This window comes from Cupressus sempervirens, chromosome 3 (genome assembly GCF_028749045.1).
Source record: "Cupressus sempervirens isolate cs-2001-9-10 chromosome 3, ASM2874904v1, whole genome shotgun sequence".
Classification (NCBI taxonomy): Eukaryota; Viridiplantae; Streptophyta; class Pinopsida; order Cupressales; family Cupressaceae; genus Cupressus; species Cupressus sempervirens.
In genome coordinates this window covers 456,903,931-456,925,299 of record NC_143120.1, presented here as the reverse complement: position 1 = coordinate 456,925,299, position 21,369 = coordinate 456,903,931, and the positions used below count along the sequence as shown (strand labels likewise).

Here is a 21,369-nt window from a genome sequence, read left to right as displayed (position 1 = left end):
TGGGGAAGAAGTGAAAATAAAAGGAGTTAAAGAGAAAGGAGGAGTTAAGCAAAGATGAGATTAAATGACAAAGAAATGTCCAAAGGGGGAGAAGTGACAAGAAGAAGAAGAAGGGGAGAGAGAGAGAGAGAGAGAGAGAGAGAGAGAGAGAGAGAGAGAGAGAGAGAGAGAGAGAGAGAGAGAGAGAGAGAGAGAGAGAGAGAGAGAGAGAGAGAGAGAGAGAGGATCCCAAGAAAAATGAAGGAAAGAAAACAAGAATGGGGGAGCTCAAATAAAGTCTAATGCCACAAACATGTAGAAAGGAGACTAAGTCACAGTAAGACAAACATGCATAAAATTATGAAGAGATTTAAGTCTTGTCAACCACTTATCAATTTTTATCATTAAAAAGGTTATTCTGTCAATGCTAAAGGGGGAGATTGTTATCCTCAACTAGTCATTGGTATGACTGACCAACAACATGATGTCAATGGAACTCAGGTATTGAGTGAGCATTATAATGTTGTCATTGACTAGAAACCGATCAACAAGAAGACTAAGTGTCGCAAGAGTGCAACCACTGGTAGACTAGAGTATCAATCACAATAGAATTGAAGACACAATAAATCTTATGTCAGGCAGTCAAGCATGGAAGTTTGATGGTCACAATTGAGTCACCACTAAAGCAATAAATAGAGGCATGGATAACTAGTCTAGATGTAGATTTATCTACTAACATACATGCCTACATGAATAGGCATCTATGTATAGGTAGTCACATGTATTTTTTTACTATGCATTTCAAACTTTGAATATGATGATTTGAGTAGGATAAATTGAGGGTCATGACCCATGGACTAGAGGAGTGATATAAGATTACTCAGACTTCATGTTGAAGTTGTTGCTGCTATGGTGATCAAAGATCTATGAAGGTAGACAAGAATAGACTGAATAGTAAGTAATAACAGACTGATGCTCAAGCACATGAAGGAGGTAGCGGATAAAGAACATTCACAGAATTAAACAAGAAGAAAGGAAGGAGATTAGAGTATCTTAATTGGGAATCACATAGGATCTACAAGGTAAGTTGTGCTACATCTTTTGGATCTAATCTTTAGTTTTCTTTCTTATCATTACAATTATTGTAAGTCTTTGACAAGATATGATTGTAACAAGTCTATCCTTTAACTAGGTATCTCTTAGAAAGGGATCTATATCCTCTAACAAGGTGGCCTTAATAGGCTATTGTAATCCTAATGGATTATATTCATTCCTAACATGATGAGTTCTTAGAAGGAACATATTTAAGCCTTTAAAAGGGAACCCTTTTACTTGCAAGGAAAGGCTAGTGGGTATATTACTCCCACCAAGGTTTTTACTCTCACGCCAAGGGTTTCCACATGAAAAATATCTATGTCATTGATGTATGCTTCTGTGTGTGATTTTATATGGTTTTATATTATAGCATCTTTTTTTTTTTTTTTAATCATCAAAGTACTGGTAACAAATCTAGTGAAGAAGACTATTGCTTTGGCCAATAGAATTAAATGTAATAACTCACCCCTCTCTCAATACTGGTTGGGACCAACACCATAGTTGTTATATTTATGATCAACTAAGAACTAACCCATCATAGTATCCTACAAGGAAAAATCACCTCCTTTACTGCCTCTATCTTGTTTGAAAGGCCACCAACATGTAGATTGGGGTTACAAACATCATCTTCTTCTCAGTTATATTTGAAGTCCTCTAAGTTAGTGGATAGACATCCATTGTCCCTTTCAAAGATACAATCAATCTCTGAATTACACATTACTTCCCAATCTGTAGAAGTTGACTTTGCATTGTCATTAAGTCTGGAAATAGCAAGAGAATCTCTCAAGGTCATATCCTCTAGGTTATCCCCATACTTCTCCTTTGTGATTTTAGAGATTACTCCTAGATTTTCCTTTTCTAAACTTTTCCCTTTGTCAAAGTTCGTTGCACCATTGTGATCCGTAGAGTCCTACAAGCTTTTGTCTAAGTCTTCACATTTATGAAATTTAATCTTTTGTTTCGTGTATTTACTCGTTTGAATTTCTAAGATATCCAGGATAGGGTTTGGTTCTTGCCATAGAATCAACATTCAAAGATAGATTGACAAATTATTGTTATCAACAACTTTATATTTTAAAAAAGCACCCATCCTTTCCCCAATCACCCTCATTGTTCCTTGATCTCTAAAATCCTATGGAAGATTAGGCATTTTCACCCATATCAAAATCTCCTCCATTTTTTCCATTAAAGTTACGTACCTAGTCTACAAAAAACAATTTCCATCTATAAAAAAGGCTCGTTGTTAAAAACCCACTATTTATCTTTTGGGCGCTATAGAGAAAGTAACTAAGAAAAACCCATTAGCGAGGTTTTTAGAGTGTAATCTTTCTCTAAATGATTCTCACACCGAGCCCTAATCTTGCAAAAAGATGACCATGACCCTAATCATTTCAAGAAAAAAATACAATTATTCAAAAAACCAATAGTGTCATTCCACTCCTTGTTTTCTATAGACAGTAAAGCAATAGGGGCAAGTTTAATATTTGGGCTTACCAATTTTTGTTTCTCTAGCACATGTCCATTTTGTTTAGGATGCCAAAGTTTCTTCTCAATCTTGCCAAAGTCAAATCCCTCTACTATTTGTAGGTAGCTACTCCCTATTTGGTAGATTTGAGAAGAGGGATGCCTATAAAAGTTGACTGTATGGGAACGTCTTCACCCATCAAAACTACCATTGAAACCTTGCCGAGCTCTACATTTGAAGGGCCATCCAAACCCTGCATGACTATTATAGCGAAAAACCTAATGTCACCTAAACCCTAAATCCAAGTTGTGCGATTACTCCATATTGTTCTTTGAAAAATAAATAAAAAATAAATGGAATGTTAGTATGCATGAATGTTCGAATAACAATGAATAAATAAAAAAGTTTTTCACGTGAAGTTTTAGGAGTATCATATGTTGGAAACAAAATGAAAGCAAAAAAAAGTACTATATCACAGAATTTAACCCCACAAGTTATCATGAGGAGAAAACAAATATATATGCAAATATTAAATGAAGAGTGAAAATGCTTATAATGCAACTCATTATAAGTTATCATCATCTGAGGTGTGAAACATGTAGATAGATGACACCTTAGAAAGAACATGAAGAGAGAATATGTCTATTCAACAAAATGGGAGTGGTAGAGATAGAACGATATTTTACCCTAGATTTCAAACATATAACAACATTTGCTTCAACTATATTGATATTTTATAAGTAGACATTTTGGATATCTAATTTGAAGAAACACAAATAGGCCTAGACAAAAGAACAAAATGATCCAAACTCAACATCTAAGTTAAAAAAGTTTGAAATGACCTAAGGTTATTTGAAGTGCATGGTCATTTTAAAGGGTCCTATAAAGTACCTTGGCCTTGATAAACTTTATTAAAATCTTCCTTTAATTCATTCCCTCCCTAATCCTTCAAGTACAAGTGTTGAACTCGCGGGATCCTTTAGGCTGTTCCTTAATGCAAAAGCGACGTATTGAACGCGGTTAAGGAACGAATGTACCAGACACTTCTATTTCAACTCACTGATTAGAAACGTATTTACTTTTTCCATGACTACCCAGGAAGGTTTCGTCCATAAATACGAAAGCCCCTGCGAGTCATGGCCCTGTTAATTGTTCACGTTCTTTCAAACCACAGATTGTGGTACAGCTTAACGAGGCTTCAACATAATGAGATTATTTCCACCAATGTTGCATGAATTTTGAGTGAGAAAGGATAAGATAACTTGTTGAAGATAAGTGGAAGATATCATGGCGGAATCATCAACATTATCAATCTCAGTTTCACATTTGCTCTTCCATCTTATTTCCTTTATTGCGTAAGTTGCTCTGTTGCGTTTGTTACTTCATTTTATGCTTTTCCCCGTCTTATCTTATTTACTAATGTATACACTACGACGAGAATCCTCTGCATTTACAATTTGTATTTCGTTCTTTCTGGCATTTCAGTACAGTTTACGGAAACAATATGATATATCGTGCTTTGCAAATCATGGGATTAATTGCTTGGATTAAATAACACTGAAAGGTGCTCACAATTTACAGTGAACCGTCTTTCATATAGGACGTTCGTGTGGCTAGTGCAAATTGGCTATTTCTTTCATAAGCCAAACAGAAAATGTGGCCATTTGAAACTGAAGATTGCATTATTTTTCAGAAATAGACATTTATTTTTCAAAAGTGTATTTATGTATTTTTTAAATCAAATGAAACCTTGAGTAGATATTGTTCAAGCTCATGAGCAACTAAAGAAAGTGGAAATTTCATACAGAGTATCTAGATTTACTAGCTTGTAGTTATGTGGAATTCCTCAAAATTACATTACAGCCTCTAAAAAAAGCAGCAGCCGGAATTTATGTCAGGCATTTTCCATATTTTTCACATAGCTAGCATTTAAATATTCAAAATGGGACAAAATATTATTAGTGGGCCAATTTCAACACGGTATTCCATTTTTTTAAAATAGTTAGATTGATAATTTAGATAATATATCAAATTTATCCGATTCCTTTTGTATATGTAATTATATTACTCTGTGTTTCCTAACAGCCGATAACAATATTTCCATATCTCAACCCAGATTGTCCTGCGCCTTTGCTCTTGCTCACTGTACTGTTAGTTTAAGGAACCGTTTTAGGATAAGGATCGTTAATAGCACTTGTATTTTACTGTAGGTGTTAGCTTCCTAGATTAAGGAATGCATGCGTTTACCGTGAAGTTTGCCACGTTGGAGTTTGGTGAATGAGAAATGATGCAATTCCATACCTATGCTTATCAATCTAAGAGGATGATGAACGCATCGACTCGGCACACTAAAGACATCAATGCAACACTTATGGAAAAGATTTGAGTTCGCATCAACATTTCATATCATTCTCCATGACTGATCATCACGATGAGTTGAGATGATGGATCTTGAAGTTTGATCTGAACCGTTGAAAAAAAAACTAACATCGGACAGGTTTCTCTGAAATTGCCCCATTCATTCTCATGGAACATGGAAAATCTCATGCCTATCATTCAATGTATCTGCTTATTTCTTTTAATTTTACCATGGTTCTTAAAGTCAGTGTAGCAAGTTGTACAATTGTCCTGCATTTTTTCTTATCTTGCCTATCAAAATTCTGGTAATCTAAACATACATATTTGATAAATTTACAACTTGAAAGTGTAAACAGGGTGAAAGAATGGCGAGAGAAAGAACAATTGAACACATTAATACCAGTATCCAGCTTACAATAGAATGATACAGTGGCATTAGACAGAAAAAAACCAGTCTGCTGCTCGATACATGGAACAACTATATCAAGAGCCTCCTAAACAGCCTAGTAAGGTATTGCAAAGGAGGCTATGGATCAAATATTTAATAAATGTTATAACAAAGTAGTGCTAAGAACTAAGAGTTTATAATCATTCAATGTATTATTTACATATGTGTAATGTCCCCTTTTTGACAGGCACCAGCTATTTATTTTATTTTAGCCTTTATTTTCCCCGGAGGCTAAAAAGGAAGAAATAAGGGGGAAAAGATATATTAAATTAATTATTTATAAGGTTACTAAACAATGAAATATTAAAAAAAACTTTATATTTAATTGATTTAAATTTTAATATTAAAGTGACTAACATAATAAAATATCAAAAAGTCATTTAAAAGAATAAAGTGTTGGATTCCTTTAGAAGCTTCTTGGAGGTGCTTGTGAAATCTTTATAAGGAGCCTTTGGGGGGTCATTTTACACATCTTGAGTTGCATATTCATCTATTGTGCTGAGAGCCTTAGTGCTTGCATACTTGCCTGAGGGTTTGAAGACTCTAAGGTGCCAATTTCGGTTGTGAGATATCAACCCTAGTTGGGAGTGGAGGAATTGGTATTCAACCAATTCATTTGTGATTAATTGGGAGATAATATTCAGTGATTTTTGTTCAGCCCGTGCATCTAATTTTTGACATCAGTTGGCAAGGAGAACGGTTTCAGTTTTCGCAGTAGATTTGAAAAAGCAAAGCGAAAAAGCAGAGCCGAAAAAGCAAAGCGAAAAAGCAGATCTGAAAAAGCAGTCCAAAAAAGCAAAGCAAAAAAGCAAAACCGAAAAAGTAGTCCGAAAAAGCAGTCCAAAAAAGAAAATCCGAAAAAAGCAAAGCCAAAAAGCATGTCATCTCAGCTACTTATTCCAGGTTCTTTTGGTATTTACATTTGGCAATTGTAGATGGACACATTTGACAAGTAATATATGTCTTTTTGTTACCAAAGTATTCAGTCATTGTAAACATTGAAGTATTGAAGGGAAATCAACTTAATTCAGCTATTCAGTTTGTATGCCAAATGTTTGTAAAAATGTCTCATTGCATAGTCATTCGTAGGATGCCTACCAAGTGTTTGTGAAAATACCTTTTGGCTGTAGGTGTACATTTTACATCAGAATTTCATGTACTTGCATTTGGAAAATAATAAAAAGAAGTTGCATATCACTTTGATTTCCAATTAGTTATTTTGCAATCATTTGTATTCATCAATATCATTGCATTCAAAAATCATAGCAAAACAACAAACATCAGCAAACTGAGGCTGCAAAGGAAGTGTTTGACAAAATTCCTAAGGCAAAAAAATAGGGATAAAACTTCAAAAATTGTGTATTAGAGCTAAAGTTCCTGCCATCCTGTACGGGTTATGAGTGAAGAGTTTCCAAATGTTCCATTCATAAATCCTTTGGATAAATTCTATAACAGGGCAAGAAAGGGCTTAAGTCCTTTAGAACTCATGGAAGAAAGTAGTACCCAACAAATGCTTAATGCTCTTGCAAGAGGGCAACAGGAGTTGAGAGATGAAATGAGAAGAGGAAGAGAAGAACTGTCACTTATCTTTGGACAGCTGGTAGATAACAGAAACAATGGAAATGATAGGAACCATAACAAGACTAATGGGCAAAATGGACACGATGGGGGTCAAGAAAACAATGACACAGCTCAAAGCAGTGCTAGAACAGAAAGTAGAGCTACTCCTAAGCGTCTTATGCCTACATTTTTGAGAGAACAGGGTGCTGCAAATCAGGACTAGCAAGTAAGAGAAGACGGATATGGTGATTATTTGAGGGAGTACAACTCTCTAGGTGATGATTTCAAGGCTGCCATGTCACTAGTAGACTTTTGTGGTCTTAAATTGAGAAATAGACCAAGAAACAATCAATGGAGAGTGCAAAATCAAGCCTTGCAGCGTAAGGTGGGAAAACTAACCTTACTATCATTTGATGGAAATAACAAAGGTACAGCTAGAGCTTGGGTTCAGAAGCTCGACACATATTTGCAGCTCAATCCTATGTTGGAAACAGAGGCTATCCAGTACGCCACACTCCATTTGGAAGGTGAAGCACATGAATGGTGGTACCATGGACTTGTCACCTTGGGGCATGCCAACATTACTTCATATTTGGAATTCACCCAGAAGCTCATTGACAGGTTTGATCGTAAGGATCCTGAACTCCTCTTTAGGGAGTTAGCACAACTCAGGTAGACTAATTCAGTGGATGCTTACATCACAGAGTTCCAACAGTTGGTAGTTATGGTGACAGATATTTCAGAACAGCGGTTGGTTATGCTCTTCATTGAGGGATTAACAGAGCCTCTTCGTGGTTGGGTTAAGGCCTTCAAACCAGATTCTCTCCAGGATACTATCATGAAGACTAGAGACATGGAATATTCTACATCTAGCATTAGGGCTCCTAGCAAGCCTTTCACATCCCATAAGGATAAGGGGAAGAAGCCATTTCAGAAAAAAAGTAATAAGGAGAACTTTGATGAAGCCTATAGACAAGAGTGTCGGCTTAAGGTGATTTGCTATCATTGCAAGGAGAAATGGTCTAGTGGACACCGTTGCCTAAGGAAAGGCAAGGCTCACTTAATTGAGGTGATATCAGATGATGAGAGCAGTTCTGAGGAAGAGGAACCTCAAAGGGAAGACAATAACGGTTCAGATGGGGAAAATCATGATGAGATCATTGCTTCTATCTCCAGTGCTCTTAAGTTTAACTCTTTCAAAGTTCATGGGGTCCTACAAGGTCATCAGATAGCAGTATTGATTGACAGTGGAGCTACTCATAATTTCATTGATGCATCATTGGTGAACAAGCGACAAATTCCTCTAGAGGATTTTGAGTGATTCACAATGATGGTGGCTGATGGGCGTAAGATAGCTTGTACTCAGTGGATTCCACAGTTGTCTATTATGATGGGCAACCACACAGTTACAGATGATTTCTATGTGGTTGACTTGGGTGATATCCATGCCATACTTGGGGTCCAATGGTTGTAGTCATTAGGGAAGTACTCACAGAACTTCCAAACCATGGAACTCAAGTTCAGAGATGCCGATGGGTGTAGATTGGTGCTTAGAGGTATGGCATATCAAGCACCTAAGATTGTTTCAGCTAGACGTATGGAGAGTATTTTCAGGCATGATGACATAGTTTGGGCAGCAGAGTGTGTGATCACTCCTAAGGAATTTACAGATTCAGGACAGCCAGTCCACATTGACATCAAGGAGCTATTGGGCAAACATGACAAGGTTTTTGGTGAGATACCCCTAGGGAGGCCACCGGATAGAGGCTTCGAGCATACTATTGAGTTGGAAGAAGGGGCCAAGCTAGTGATTACTACCCCTTATCGCCATCCTAAGAAATTTAAGGATGAGATCGAGAAAGTAATCAAGGAATTGCTTGATATGGGACACATTCGTCCTAGCTCTAGCCCTTTCGCTTCTTCAGTGGTCTTGGTGAAGAAGAAAGATGGGAGCATGAGAATGTGTATAGATTACCGAGCCCTCAATAAGAAAACAATCAAGAACAGGTACCCGATACCCAGGATTGATGAGTTATTGGATGAGTTACATGGGGCAGTATATTTTTCAAAGATTGATCTTCGATCGGGTTACCATCAGATTAGAGTGAGGGAACAAGATGTGCACAAGACTGCTTTCCGATGCCACTATGGGCACTATGAGTTCTTGGTGATGCCATTTGGATTAACTAACGCACCTGCCACATTCCAGTCTTGTATGAATCATATCTTCAACAAACAGTTGTGTAAGTTCCTTTTGGTATTCTTTGATGATTTGCTCATATACAGTAAAACTTGGGAAGAACACTTGTAGCAGCTTGATGAGATCCTTACCATCATGGAGGAGCAGTCCTTGTACACTAAGGCTTCGAAATGTGAGTTCGGCCTTAGAGAGATTCTTTATTTGGGACACGTGCTCAGTGCAGAGGGTGTCCAAGTGCACCAAGAGAAAATACAGGCTATTCTAGATTGGCCCACACCACGGTCACTTACAGAGCTACGGGGCTTCTTCGGACTGTGCAGTTACTACAGGCTTTTTGTTAAGGGGTTCTCACAGTTGGGGGCACCTTTGACAGATTTGACCAAGAAGGGTGCATTTTGTTGGACAGCAGAGGCGCAGCGAGCTTTTGATAAGCTCAAGGAGGTGATGAGTAGTTGTCTAGTTGTCATGTCCCCTTTATAGCGACACAATTCCTACAATAGATTTGCCTATCATCGACTCTCGTAGGTAAATGATTTTGTAGAGAGAGTCATCTCGTCGCCAGAAGATTGCAAGTAAATGGGGCCTACATGTTCTAATGTTGAATTAAGATTGCACTTTTAATTTAATAAAGTTATTTAATTTTTATAAAGTTATTTGATAATATAAGTGCATTATAATAAGATATTATAAAAGACGATTCTGGAAGCTTCCAGTGACTTCTCAAAAAAGTGAATAAATAGAGGACAAGAGGCACCCATTTGCACAAGCGGTTTTGAGGATTCTACTTCTATTTCAGTTGGAGCAATTTGTAGTCATTTGGTCTGCAAATTCTCAATTTATTTTTGGGAACGAAAACTCCCATCGATAAGCAATTTTGAGGGTGTGGAATATCACTTGAATTATTGCAAATTGGAGGTGACGTTACAGTCATTTCATCAGGGCAGAAATCTTGGGCCTAAGGCCAGTTTTAAGAATTCAGTTCAGTAGAGACTATTAGCAGTGAAAAACTGTAAGAAGGAGGAGAACCGAGGCTTATAAAGAATTTCCTCATACCATAGCCAAGGCAGTAGAGGCACTTTAAACATTACCTAATATCATTGCCGATTTTCCATGAGGGTTGTGGCGCCTCTCCTTGAAGTCAAGATTCGATTCAAATCAGTTCAGGCGCCGTTTGAAGGTTAGGAATTATATATTAAAAAAAATCGCACAGATTAGCAGGATCGGCAGGCGGGTCAAGCAAATATTTAAATCACAATCCAAACCATCAGCGTCCATCACCCGTTTGGGAGTTTAGGAGATTATAAGGAAATCGCAAGAATAATTTCGCAGGTGATAATCTAACTTCTTAAGAGATTAAATGTGAATTTTTTTAGACCAGGCGGGGAGCGACCTGTAGCTCAATTTGTATCAAATGTTGGGTGATTTACTTGCATGAGCCGGCAGCTACTTCAGGCCCTTCTTCGACTCAATTTGGAAACCCAATTTCAGCGGACATCCAAGAGTAGGTAGCAGGAACTCACTGACCTCAAGCGCTCCAGACAGGCATTTAAACATGAGTTGTGTACTGTACGTCTCATAGTTTCTACCACCCACTTCGGTATTGGCAAATTCGTCAGCAAGAACACGCATTGAGAAAACTTGGATGTGGATGAATTCGGCAGCGAAACAATAAATTTTTCATCAGTCTGGGCATCATTTGAAAGGCTACGAATTATGATAAATAAATCACACAAACTATAGCAGTCATCAGGTGTTTACCGTACAGGTAAAGAAATCAACATATACAGATAATGAACACGAACAGCAGAATAATATTCGCAATAGTAAGTGAATGATTAATGCTTTACAATGATCCCAAACGGGATATAAATACTACCGCCAAACCTTCACGAAGGAGTCTGTCGACCACAATTATTCTATCCGCTACAAACTATTTATTGACGACGTCGGCTACAGAATACAGAAACACCGCCGGACCGTCGGCTACAGAATACAAAAACACCGCCGGACCGTCGGCTACAGAATACAGAAAAACTGCCAGACCGTCGGCTACAAAGTACAGAAACACCGCCGACCGTCGGCTACAGAATACAGAAACACCGCCGGACCGCCGGCTACAGAGTACAGAAACACCGCCGGACCGTCGGCTACAAAATACAGAAACACCGCCGGACCATTGGCTACAGAGTACAGAAACACCGCCGGACCCTCGGCTACAGAATACAGAAACACCGTCGGACCGTCGGTTACAGAGTACAGAAACACCGCCGGACCGTCGGCTAACACCATCCCCCCCAAAAAGAAAAGTCGTCTCCTGACGACTGACAAAATATCTGAGACAAATTAACAAACAAAATACATTAACAGAGTGACTACAACAAGAGAAATCTGCTTCTGTCATATCACTTCCACATTCATCCCGTTACATTTGTAGCCTCGCTAACACAATACTGTCTCCTCAAGCTGACCTTGATAGCCACCTGTGCTGCTTTCTCTGTTTTCAATTCCTCAGTACCCTGAGCCAAGTGTCGCTGCACTGTCTCCAATTGGATGATCAGCTCCTCCCGAGTTCTCTACGCATCCACCAAGACAACCTCACAGCCAACATTTGCTCCCACTGCCTCTGGTACACAGAAAGTCCATGCCTGCAGCAACTTCAACTCTTCTCAACTGGTCAGACTCCCACGACTGATATCCACAACGACTGGGGGTCCAGGGGGCAACGCCTCCATGGGGTCCTGGGGTAGCGCCCCGGGTGTGCTCCCTGTTGCAGTACAGGGCGGGGCCCCTCGCTGCCAAGACCAAATTAGCATTTCGAAACCTACACAAAAATGCACAGAACACACCATTTCTGTCATTATCTGTCGATTCTGCACTCTTTTTGGCAACCACAGATGCGTCCCCTTCCCTTTGGCATCATCTGTCACTCATTCTAAACAACTTGATTCTGTCGTCGTTTTTTTTTTTTTTTTTAATTTTTTTTTTTAACTGCTTTCTCTACAATCCACCACAAATCCCTCTGCACACAGAAATTTTTCTCCTTGTGGCAGAACAAGCACTCTTCTTTATGTCTCTGTTTCCCCGCGGAAGTTTGGCTGGAGGGGGGAATGGAGTCTGGCGGGAATGTTTTTTACCCACGGCCTTGTTTTTGGTGGAGGATAAACTCTGACTGGCGCCCGTGTCCTATCCACGGCCTTGTCCTCACCCACGGCCTTCCTGTCGTCGCCCGCGGCCTTCCTGTTTTCACCCGCGGTCTTTCTGTTTTCACCCGCGGTCTTTCTTCTGCCGGCGGCTCACTGGGCGAGGATTATGTCCTTCCTACGGGAGTTTGTGTTTTTATTTCTGTCGGAGGACAACTTTGTGCCCGCAGATAGCTGCCCGCAGGGCTTTTAAAAGCCCGCGGACAGACTGTCCGCGGGACCTTGCACTCCCGCGAGGTTTCTTTTCCCGTGGGACTTTCAGTGCCCGCGGTCCCGCGGGACTTTAACTGCCCGCAGACAGGCAGTTGCCCGCGGGGCTTTTTAGTCCGCGGGCCTCTTGTCCGCGGGGCCTCTTTTAATTTTTTTTCATTTTTTATTTTTTATTTTTTTTCAAAAGAAATCAACATATACAGACAATGAACACGAACAACAGAATAATATTTGCAATAGTAAGTGAATGATTAATGCTTTACAATGATCCCAGACGGGATATAAATACTACTGCCGAACCTTCCCGAAGGAGTCTGTCGGCCACAATTATTCTATCCGCTACAAACTATTTACTGACGACCTCGGCTACAGAATACAAAAACACCGCCGGACCGTCGGCTACAGAATACAGAAACACCGCCGGACCGTCGACTACAGAATACAGAAACACTGCCAGACTGTCGGCTACAAAGTACAGAAACACCGCCAGACCATCGGCTACAGAATACAGAAACACCGCCAGATCGTTGGCTACAGAGTACAGAAACACTGCCGGACCGTCGGCTACAGAATACAGAAACACTGCCGGACCGTCGGCTACAGAGTACAGAAACACCGCCGGACCGTCAGCTACAGAGTACAGAAACACCGCCGGACCGTCGGCTACAGAATACAGAAACACCGTCGGACCGTCGGCTACAGAGTACAGAAACACCGCCGGACCGTCGGCTAACATCAGGTTGATTTTGATTTGAGGGATTCTAATTGCAAGGCGGTGGTGAACCCAGGACAGTTGGAGCAGAGACCCGTGCAGCAGGTTGAAATGAATTCCCAGAATATGTGAAGGACTGATACGAAATCTGTTAGCAGCATTACCAATCTGGTGGAATCCATGGAAGCAATAAATCTCAAGTTTTTGATGTTGTTTCTATTATTTGAAAACTAAGTATATTATTATGCATTTGATTGTAAGACCAGTAACGAAAATAAGCAAATACTGTTGGTATTACCATTGCAATTGTTATTGCCATCACATTCAGTGAATTGATTGAGATATCTTTTCCATTTAATGGTTTGGCAAATTTATAGTACAGTTTCAGTTTAAGCATTGGCTCTTTAGTGACTTTAAATAGCTAGGATCATCTCAGTGGTATCAGAGTAGTGTTCCTGCCATCCTGTTGGGTAGAACATCTTATGCAACCTTATTCCAGATATTATATTCACAGAAGAGCAACACTTAAGGGCAGAAATATGGGTGAAAGACAGTCACAGAGTCCACCCAGATTTCCCAGAGTTGATGACGATGAGACCAGAGAATTTTACAGAATCATGACTACCGGACAACAAGAAATAGCCTAGTCACTACAAGCATTGACTACCATAATGGAGAGAGTTGTTCAGCCTAGGGTTCAGGAACAAGGTAGAGGTACACCTGATCATGATAATAGAAGTGTGGCAGGCTTACAGGGTGCTCCTAGGCGCAAATCATGGATAGCAAATAGGCCTACTCGTCCCACCTTCCTAAGGGAGGAGGCTCAGGAGATAGGAGAAGACGATTTGCCGGATGATTTTCAGGATGATCTCAAAGCTGCTACTGCAGAATGGCAGGCATTACCACCACATGTGCGTGAACTATTGAATTTTGATTGCTATCTGAACCAGAGGAGACAGCATATGAGGAGTAGCCGTCAGAATAGGAGGCCTAGAGGAGGTCATGATAGCGAGTTGCAGCGAGCTGCCGGCAAACTCACTTTACCATCATTCGATGGTAGTGGTCAGATGACAGCGCAGGCATGGATTCATAAATTAGACACCTTCCTAGCATTAAGGCCTATGTCTGAGATAGATGCCATCAGGTACGCCACCATGCATTTGGAAGGCGCAGCTCATGATTGGTGGTCACATGGGATGGTAACTTTGCAGCACAATCAGGTGACATCCTATCAAGACTTTGTGGATAGATTGGTTGAGCGTTTTGATAAGAAGGATCCAGAGATTTATTTTCGCGACCTCGCACAGTTGAGACAGTCAGGCAATTTGAAGGTTTATATTAGTGAATTCCAGAGGTTGTCAGTTATGGTACAGGATGTGTCTGAGAGACGGTTGGTTATCTTATTCACAGAAGGATTGTCTGAACCCCTCAAGGGGTGGATTAAGGCATTTGATCCACCAACACTTCAGGAGGCGATGAGGAAAGCACGGAGTATGGAGCTTACAACACTTGCTAGCAGGTTCACTTCCAGAAGTACTACTTCTTTTAGAGACAATAAGAAGTTTGATAAGAATAAAGGAAAGAACATTGATACCAAAGGAAAATCTACTACACCCTTGGATGTGGAAGCATTAAACGACTTGCGTAGGAAGAAACTATGCTTCTATTGCAAAGGCCCATATGACAAGGACCATGATTGTCCTTTGAGACCTAAGGGAAAGGCCAATAGAGTTATGTGGGCATATTGCGAAGGGTCAGATTCCGACAGTACAGCAAATGAGGATGATCACAGTGATTCAGAGCCTGAGGGAGAAACAGGAAATTCAGAGCAAAAAGAGGAACCTGAGTTACATTTACAGCAGGAGCGTTTGTCTAGTATTCAGCAGGAGGGATCCTTTAGGTTACGTGGTGTTTTAGCAGGACAGAAGGTGATCACATTGGTTGATGCAGGTGCTACGCACAACTTCATTGATGCTCGTCTGGTGGAGCGCTGCGGTATCAAGACAGAAGAGTTTGAGGGTCTCCGAGTATAGGTTGCTGATGGTTACACTCTTAAGTGTATCAGGATGGTTAGAGACATGCCTTTACAACTGAATAATTATGAGTTTAAAGCAGATTACCATGTGGTCAATATGGGCGACTTGGATATCGTATTGGGTATGACATGGTTACGTTTATTGGGTGAAGTCACTTTTCGCCTCAAGGACATGGAGATCAAGTTTGAGGTAGATGGGAAGCAGCATGTGTTGAGAGCTATCAGGAATAGTGACATCCGAACCATTTCTCTCAGGCGATTGGAAAGATTGGTGAGGCATAATGATATTGAATGGGCAGCCATGTGTACTCTCATGCCCACAAAGGAGGAACAACAAAAGACAAAATATCATCCAGACATCCAGATATTGAGGGAAAAGTATAGTAAGGTATGCAGCGAAATTCCACCTGGTACACCACCTGATAGAGGGATTGAGCATATCATCGAATTAGAAGAGGGTGCTAAACCAGTTATGATTACTCCATATAGGCATCCAAAGAGGCTCAAAGATGAAATAGAAAAAACCATCAAGGAACTTCTTGCAATGGGACACATTAGACCTAGTAAGTCTCCTTTTGCTTCTTCAGTAGTTTTGGTAAAGAAGAAAGATGGTTCTCTTCGGATGTGCATTGATTACAGAGTGCTGAATAAGAAAACCATTAAGAATAGATATCTTATTCCACAGATTGATGAGCTGATAGATGAACTACATGGGCCATGCCACTTTAGTAAGATAGACTTGAGATCCGGTTACCATCAGATTAGAGTCAGAGAACAGGACATAGAGAAGACTGCCTTTAGATGTCATTGTGGGCACTTTGAATTTGTCGTGATGCCATTCGGGTTAACCAATGCACCAGCTACTTTCCAATCCACCACGAATAAAGTCTTCCATCATCAGCTGAGGAAGTTTGTGTTGGTTTTCTTTGATGATATCTTGGTATACAGTCGGACATGGTGTGAGCATATGGAGCATTTAGAGACAGTATTGAATACCTTGCAGGAAGAGTCCTTGTATGCCAAAGAGTTCAAATGTGATTTGGGCATGACCGAGTTATTATACTTAGGTCATATTATCAGTAGCGAAGGAGTACGGATGGATCCTGATAAGATTCGTGCTATTGTGGAGTGGCCTATTCCTGAGAACTTGACCCAGCTGAGAGGATTCCTTGGTTTATGTGGTTTCTATCGCAGATTTGTTTGCGGATATTCGTGACACGCAACTCCTATGACAGATTTGCTAAAAAAGGGAGCTTTCGTTTGGACTTCAAAGGCACAGGCTTGTTTTGACAGATTTAAGATCATGACCTCATGTCCGGTACTAGCATTGCCCGATTTCTTGAAGCCATTTGAACTTCAGTGTGACGCCTCAAGAGATGGTATTGGGGCTGTTTTGATGCAGGACAAACACCCTATTGCATATGAGAGCAGGAAACTCTGTGGGCCAGAGAGATCATTCAGCATTTACGACAAGGAGATGTTAGCTATCATGCACGCATTAGCTAAATTCAGGCAGTATCTAGTAGGAGGTAAGTTTTGTATTAAAACTGACCACAACAGTTTGAGACATTTCCTTGGATAGAGTGATCTCAATGATAGACAGCAGAAATGGGTGAGTAAGCTGCAAGCCTACGACTTTGATATAACATACGTTAGGGGGACTCAGAATGTGGTAGCAGACGCTTTGTCACGCAGGCCACAACTTAGTGTGATGATTGAGATCTCTGAGGATTGGAAGCATTTGATTGTTGCAGAGTATGCTAGAGACTCTTGGGCATCTGGGATAGTTGATGGGACAATTGTTGATACCAGGTATTCACTTGTGGATGACTTGATCATTTACAAGAGCAGGATCTTTATAGTCCCAGGATCGAAGGTGAAGCGGTCTATTATGAGGGCTCTTCATGATTCACCCATAGCTGGTCATCCCGGGTACATTAAAACATATAGACAGGTGCGAGAATGGTTTACATGGAAAGGACTCAAGACGGATGTATTGCAGTATGTTCGTGAGTGTCTTGTTTGTCAGCAGAATAAACAAGAGCACACCTTCCCAGCAGGACTCCTACAGCCACTTCCCATTCCAAATCAAAAGTGGGAATGCATATCCATGGATTTCATTACAGGGTTGCCCAAGGCTCAGGGACGCGATTGCATTTATGTGGTGGTGGATAGACTAATGAAATATGCTCACTTCTTTCCCATCACCACTACTTATATAGCAGTACAGGTAGCTGAGGTATTCTTCAGAGAGGTTTTCAGGTTACATGGGATACCCCGCAGTGTTGTCAATGACAGGGATAGTAGATTCTTGAGTCATTTTTGGCGAGAGGTGTTCCGATTATGTGGCACTGAGCTCACACCCAGTACTAGTTATCACCCGCAGACTGATGGGTAGACGGAAATAGTGAACAAGTGGGTGGAAGGCTACTTGAGAAATTACGTGGCTGATCAACAGAAGGCATGGGTAAGATGGATTTACTTGTGTGAATATTGTTACAATACCACTTTTCACATGTCTATTCAGATGACACCTTTCCGAGTGTTATATGGGTATGATGCACCGAGCTTTATTGACTTGCTGATGGGTGATGTCCGAGTTCCACGAGCCGGGGGTCTGATTCAAGAGAGTAAGGACATTATTAATGCTCTCCGGGATAACATAGCTCGGGCACAAAATCAGTATAAGCAGTATGCAGATCAGAAGAGAACTGAGAGAAGCTTTGAGGTTGGTGACATGGTTTACCTCATGCTTCAGCCTTTTCGGCAATCTACTCTCAAAAGGGGTGGGTCAGAAAAGCTTAAGCCTAGGTATTATGGGCCTTTCAAGATCACCAGGCGAATAGGGGAATTGGCTTATGAGCTTGAGCTTCCCGCGGATAGCAAAGTGTACAATGTGTTCCATGTGTCGCATCTCAAAAAGGTGTTGGGACAGAATGTGGTACCTTCCACGGTGTTACCTCCCTTGGATGATGAAGGGAAATTGATCTTAGTGCTGGAATTCATTTTGGAAACTAGGGAAAGGCAGCTCCGCAGAAGGATGATCAGAGAATATTTGGTTAAATAGAGAGATCTACCAGTTGAAGATGCCACTTGGGAAAATGAAACAATTTTGCAGCATCCAGCTTTGAGATTGCTTGAGGGCAAGCAATTTCAAGAAGGGCAAACTGTCATGTCCCTTTTTTAGCGACACAATTCCTACAGTAGATTTGCTTATCATCGACTCTCGTAGGCAAATGATTTTGGACAGAGAGTCATCTCGTCGCCAGAAGATTGCATTTTGCTACATCCAGTAAATGGGGCCTACATGTTCTAATGTTGAATTAAGATTGCACTTTTAATTTAATAAAGTTATTTAATTTTTATAAAGTTATTTGATAATAAAAGTGCATTATAATAAGATATTATAAAAGATGATTCTGGAAGCTTCCAGTGACTTCTCAAAAAAGTGAATAAATAGAGGACAAGAGGCACCCATTTGCACAAGCGGTTTTGAGGATTCTACTTCTATTTCAGTTGGAGCAATTTGTAGTCATTTGGTCTGCAAATTCTCAATTTATCTTTGGGAACGAAAACTTCCATCGATAAGCAATTTTGAGGGTGTGGAATATCACCTGAATTATTGTAAATTGGAGGTGATGTTACAGTCATTTCATCAGGGCAGAAATCTGGGGCCTAAGGCTAGTTTTAAGAATTCAGTTCAGTAGAGACTATTAGCAGTGAAAAACTGTATGAAGGAGGAGAACTGAGGCTTATAAAGAATTTCCTCATACCATAGCCAAGGCAGTAGAGGCACTTTAAACATTACCTAATATCATCGCCGATTTTCCATGAGGGTTGTGGCGCCTCTCCTTGAAGTCAAGATTCGATTCAAATCAGTTTAGGCGCCGTTTGAAGGTTAGGAATTATATATTAAAAAAAATTGCACAGATTAGCAGGATCTGCAGGCGGGTCAAGCAAATATTTAAATCACAATCCAAACCATCAGCGTCCATCACCCGTTTGGGAGTTTAGGAGATTATAAGGAAATCGCAAGAATAATTTCGCAGGTGACAATCTAACTTCTTAAGAGATTAAATGCGAATTTTTTTAGACCAAGCGGGGAGCGACCTGTAGCTCGATTTGTATCAAATGTTGGGTGATTTACTTGCATGAGCCGACAGCTACTTCAGGCCCTTCTTCGACTCAATTTGGAAACCCAATTGCAGCGGACATCCAAGAGTAGGTAGCAGGAACTCACTGACCTCAAGCACTCCAGACAGGCATTTAAACACGAGTTGTATACTGCACGTCTCATAGTTTCTACCACCCACTTCGGTATTGGCAAATTCGTCAGCAAGAACACGCATTGAGAAAACTTGGATGTGGATGAATTCGGCAGCGGAACAATAAATTTTCCATCAGTCTAGGCATCATTTAAAAGGCTACGAATTATGATAAATAAATCACACAAACTACAGCAGTCATTAGGTTGATTCTGATTTGAGGGATTCTAATTGCAAGGCGGTGGTGAACCCAGGACAGTCGGAGCAGAGACCCATACAGCAGGTTGAAATGAATTCCCAGAATGTGAAGGACTGATACGAAATCTGTTAGCAGCATTACCAATCTGGCGGAATCCATGGAAGCAATAAATCTCAGGTTTTTGATGTTGTTTCTATTATTTGAAAACTAAGTACATTATTATGCATTTGATTGTAAGACCAGTAACGGAAATAAGCAAATACTGTTGGTATTACCATTGCAATTGTTATTGCCAGCACATTCAGTGAATTGATTGAGATATCTTTTCCATTTAATGGTTTGGCAAATTTATAGTACAGTTTCAGTTTAAGCATTGGCTCTTTAGTGACTTTAAATAGCTAGGATCATCTCACCAGTGTTGGCACTTCTTGATTTCACGCAGCCTTTCATTCTAGAGTGTGATGCTTCAGGGGAAGGTATTGGTGCAGTATTGATGTAGAATCGACACCCTATCGCCTTTGAGAGCCGTAAGTTGAGGGGAGCTGAGAGACTATACTCCATCTATGATAAGGAGATACTCGCCATTATGCATGCCTTGGCGAAGTTAAGACAGTGTCTAGTTGGGGGAAAATTTGTGGTTAGGACAAATCATAACAGTCTCAGATACTTCTTAGAGTAGAAGGACTTGAACGAGAGACAACAGAAGTGGGTTAGCAGGATACTAGCATATGATTTCGACATAGAGTATGTTAAGGGGAAGAAGAACATTGTTGCAGATGCCTTCTCCAAGAGGCCTTCAGCTTGCTCACTCTCTGAGATTTCGGCAGATTGGAAATCCATCTTACTGGTGGAGTACTCCAAGAATACATTTTCTTGTGAGTTGATCGATGGATTGATTCGGGATGACAGGTAGAGGATAGTTGATGATGTGATTTACTACAAGGATAGGATCTACCTGGTACCGGAATCAAAATTGAAGGAGAAAATACTACAATCTTGCCATGATACACCCCTAGCAGGCCATCAAGGCTACTTCAAAACTTATAGACAGATTAGAGAGAGGTTTTCATGGAAAGGCCTCAAGGATGATGTGTTGAAGCATGTGAAGGAGTGTGTGACTTGCCAGTAGAATAAGTCTGAGCATACACATCCAGTTGGGTTACTTCAGCCGTTGCCCATTCCTGAGCGGAAGTGGGAGAGCATTTCTATGGACTTCATCACAGGCCTACCCAAGGTACAAGGGAAAGACAACATCTTTGTTGTGGTAGACCGGCTCACAAAATAAACACATTTCTTTGCTATTCCGACAGAGTACAGAGCTTCACAGGCGGCTGAGCTATTTTTTAGGGAGATCTTTAGATTGCATGGGCTACTTAAGAACATAGTCAGCGACAGGGATAGCAGGTTTATGAGTGCTTTTTGGCAGGAGCTATTTAGACTGACAGGTACTGAGTTGACACCTACTACCAGTTATCACCCTCAAATTGATGGGCAAACAGAAATTGTTAATAAGTGGGTTGAGGGGTACTTGCGTAATTATGTGGCAGGACAACATCGGGCTTGGATCAGGTGGTTGCATTTAGGAGAGTATTGTTACAATACCACACACCATATGTCCATTGGAATGAGTCCTTTCAGAGCTT

General features: G+C 40.5%; 1 protein-coding gene across 4 annotated transcripts in view; it reads left to right on the top strand.

Annotated features, from left to right (window-relative positions):
• The first annotated feature begins 3,485 nt into the window (after nucleotides 1-3,485).
• The window catches only part of LOC149567062 (uncharacterized), a 185,951-nt gene continuing 168,067 nt past the window's right edge, over nucleotides 3,486-21,369 (top strand). For 2 of the 4 annotated variants that reach the window (XM_089820281.1, XM_089820282.1), the window contains exon 1: nucleotides 3,487-3,894. In XM_089820281.1, the coding sequence (XP_089676407.1) occupies nucleotides 3,827-3,894 (68 nt within the window). In that variant the 5' untranslated portion in view covers nucleotides 3,487-3,826. Of the gene's footprint in view, nucleotides 3,895-21,369 lie in introns of all 4 variants that reach the window. The other 2 variants (XM_089820283.1, XM_089820285.1) reach the window with 2 other exon arrangements.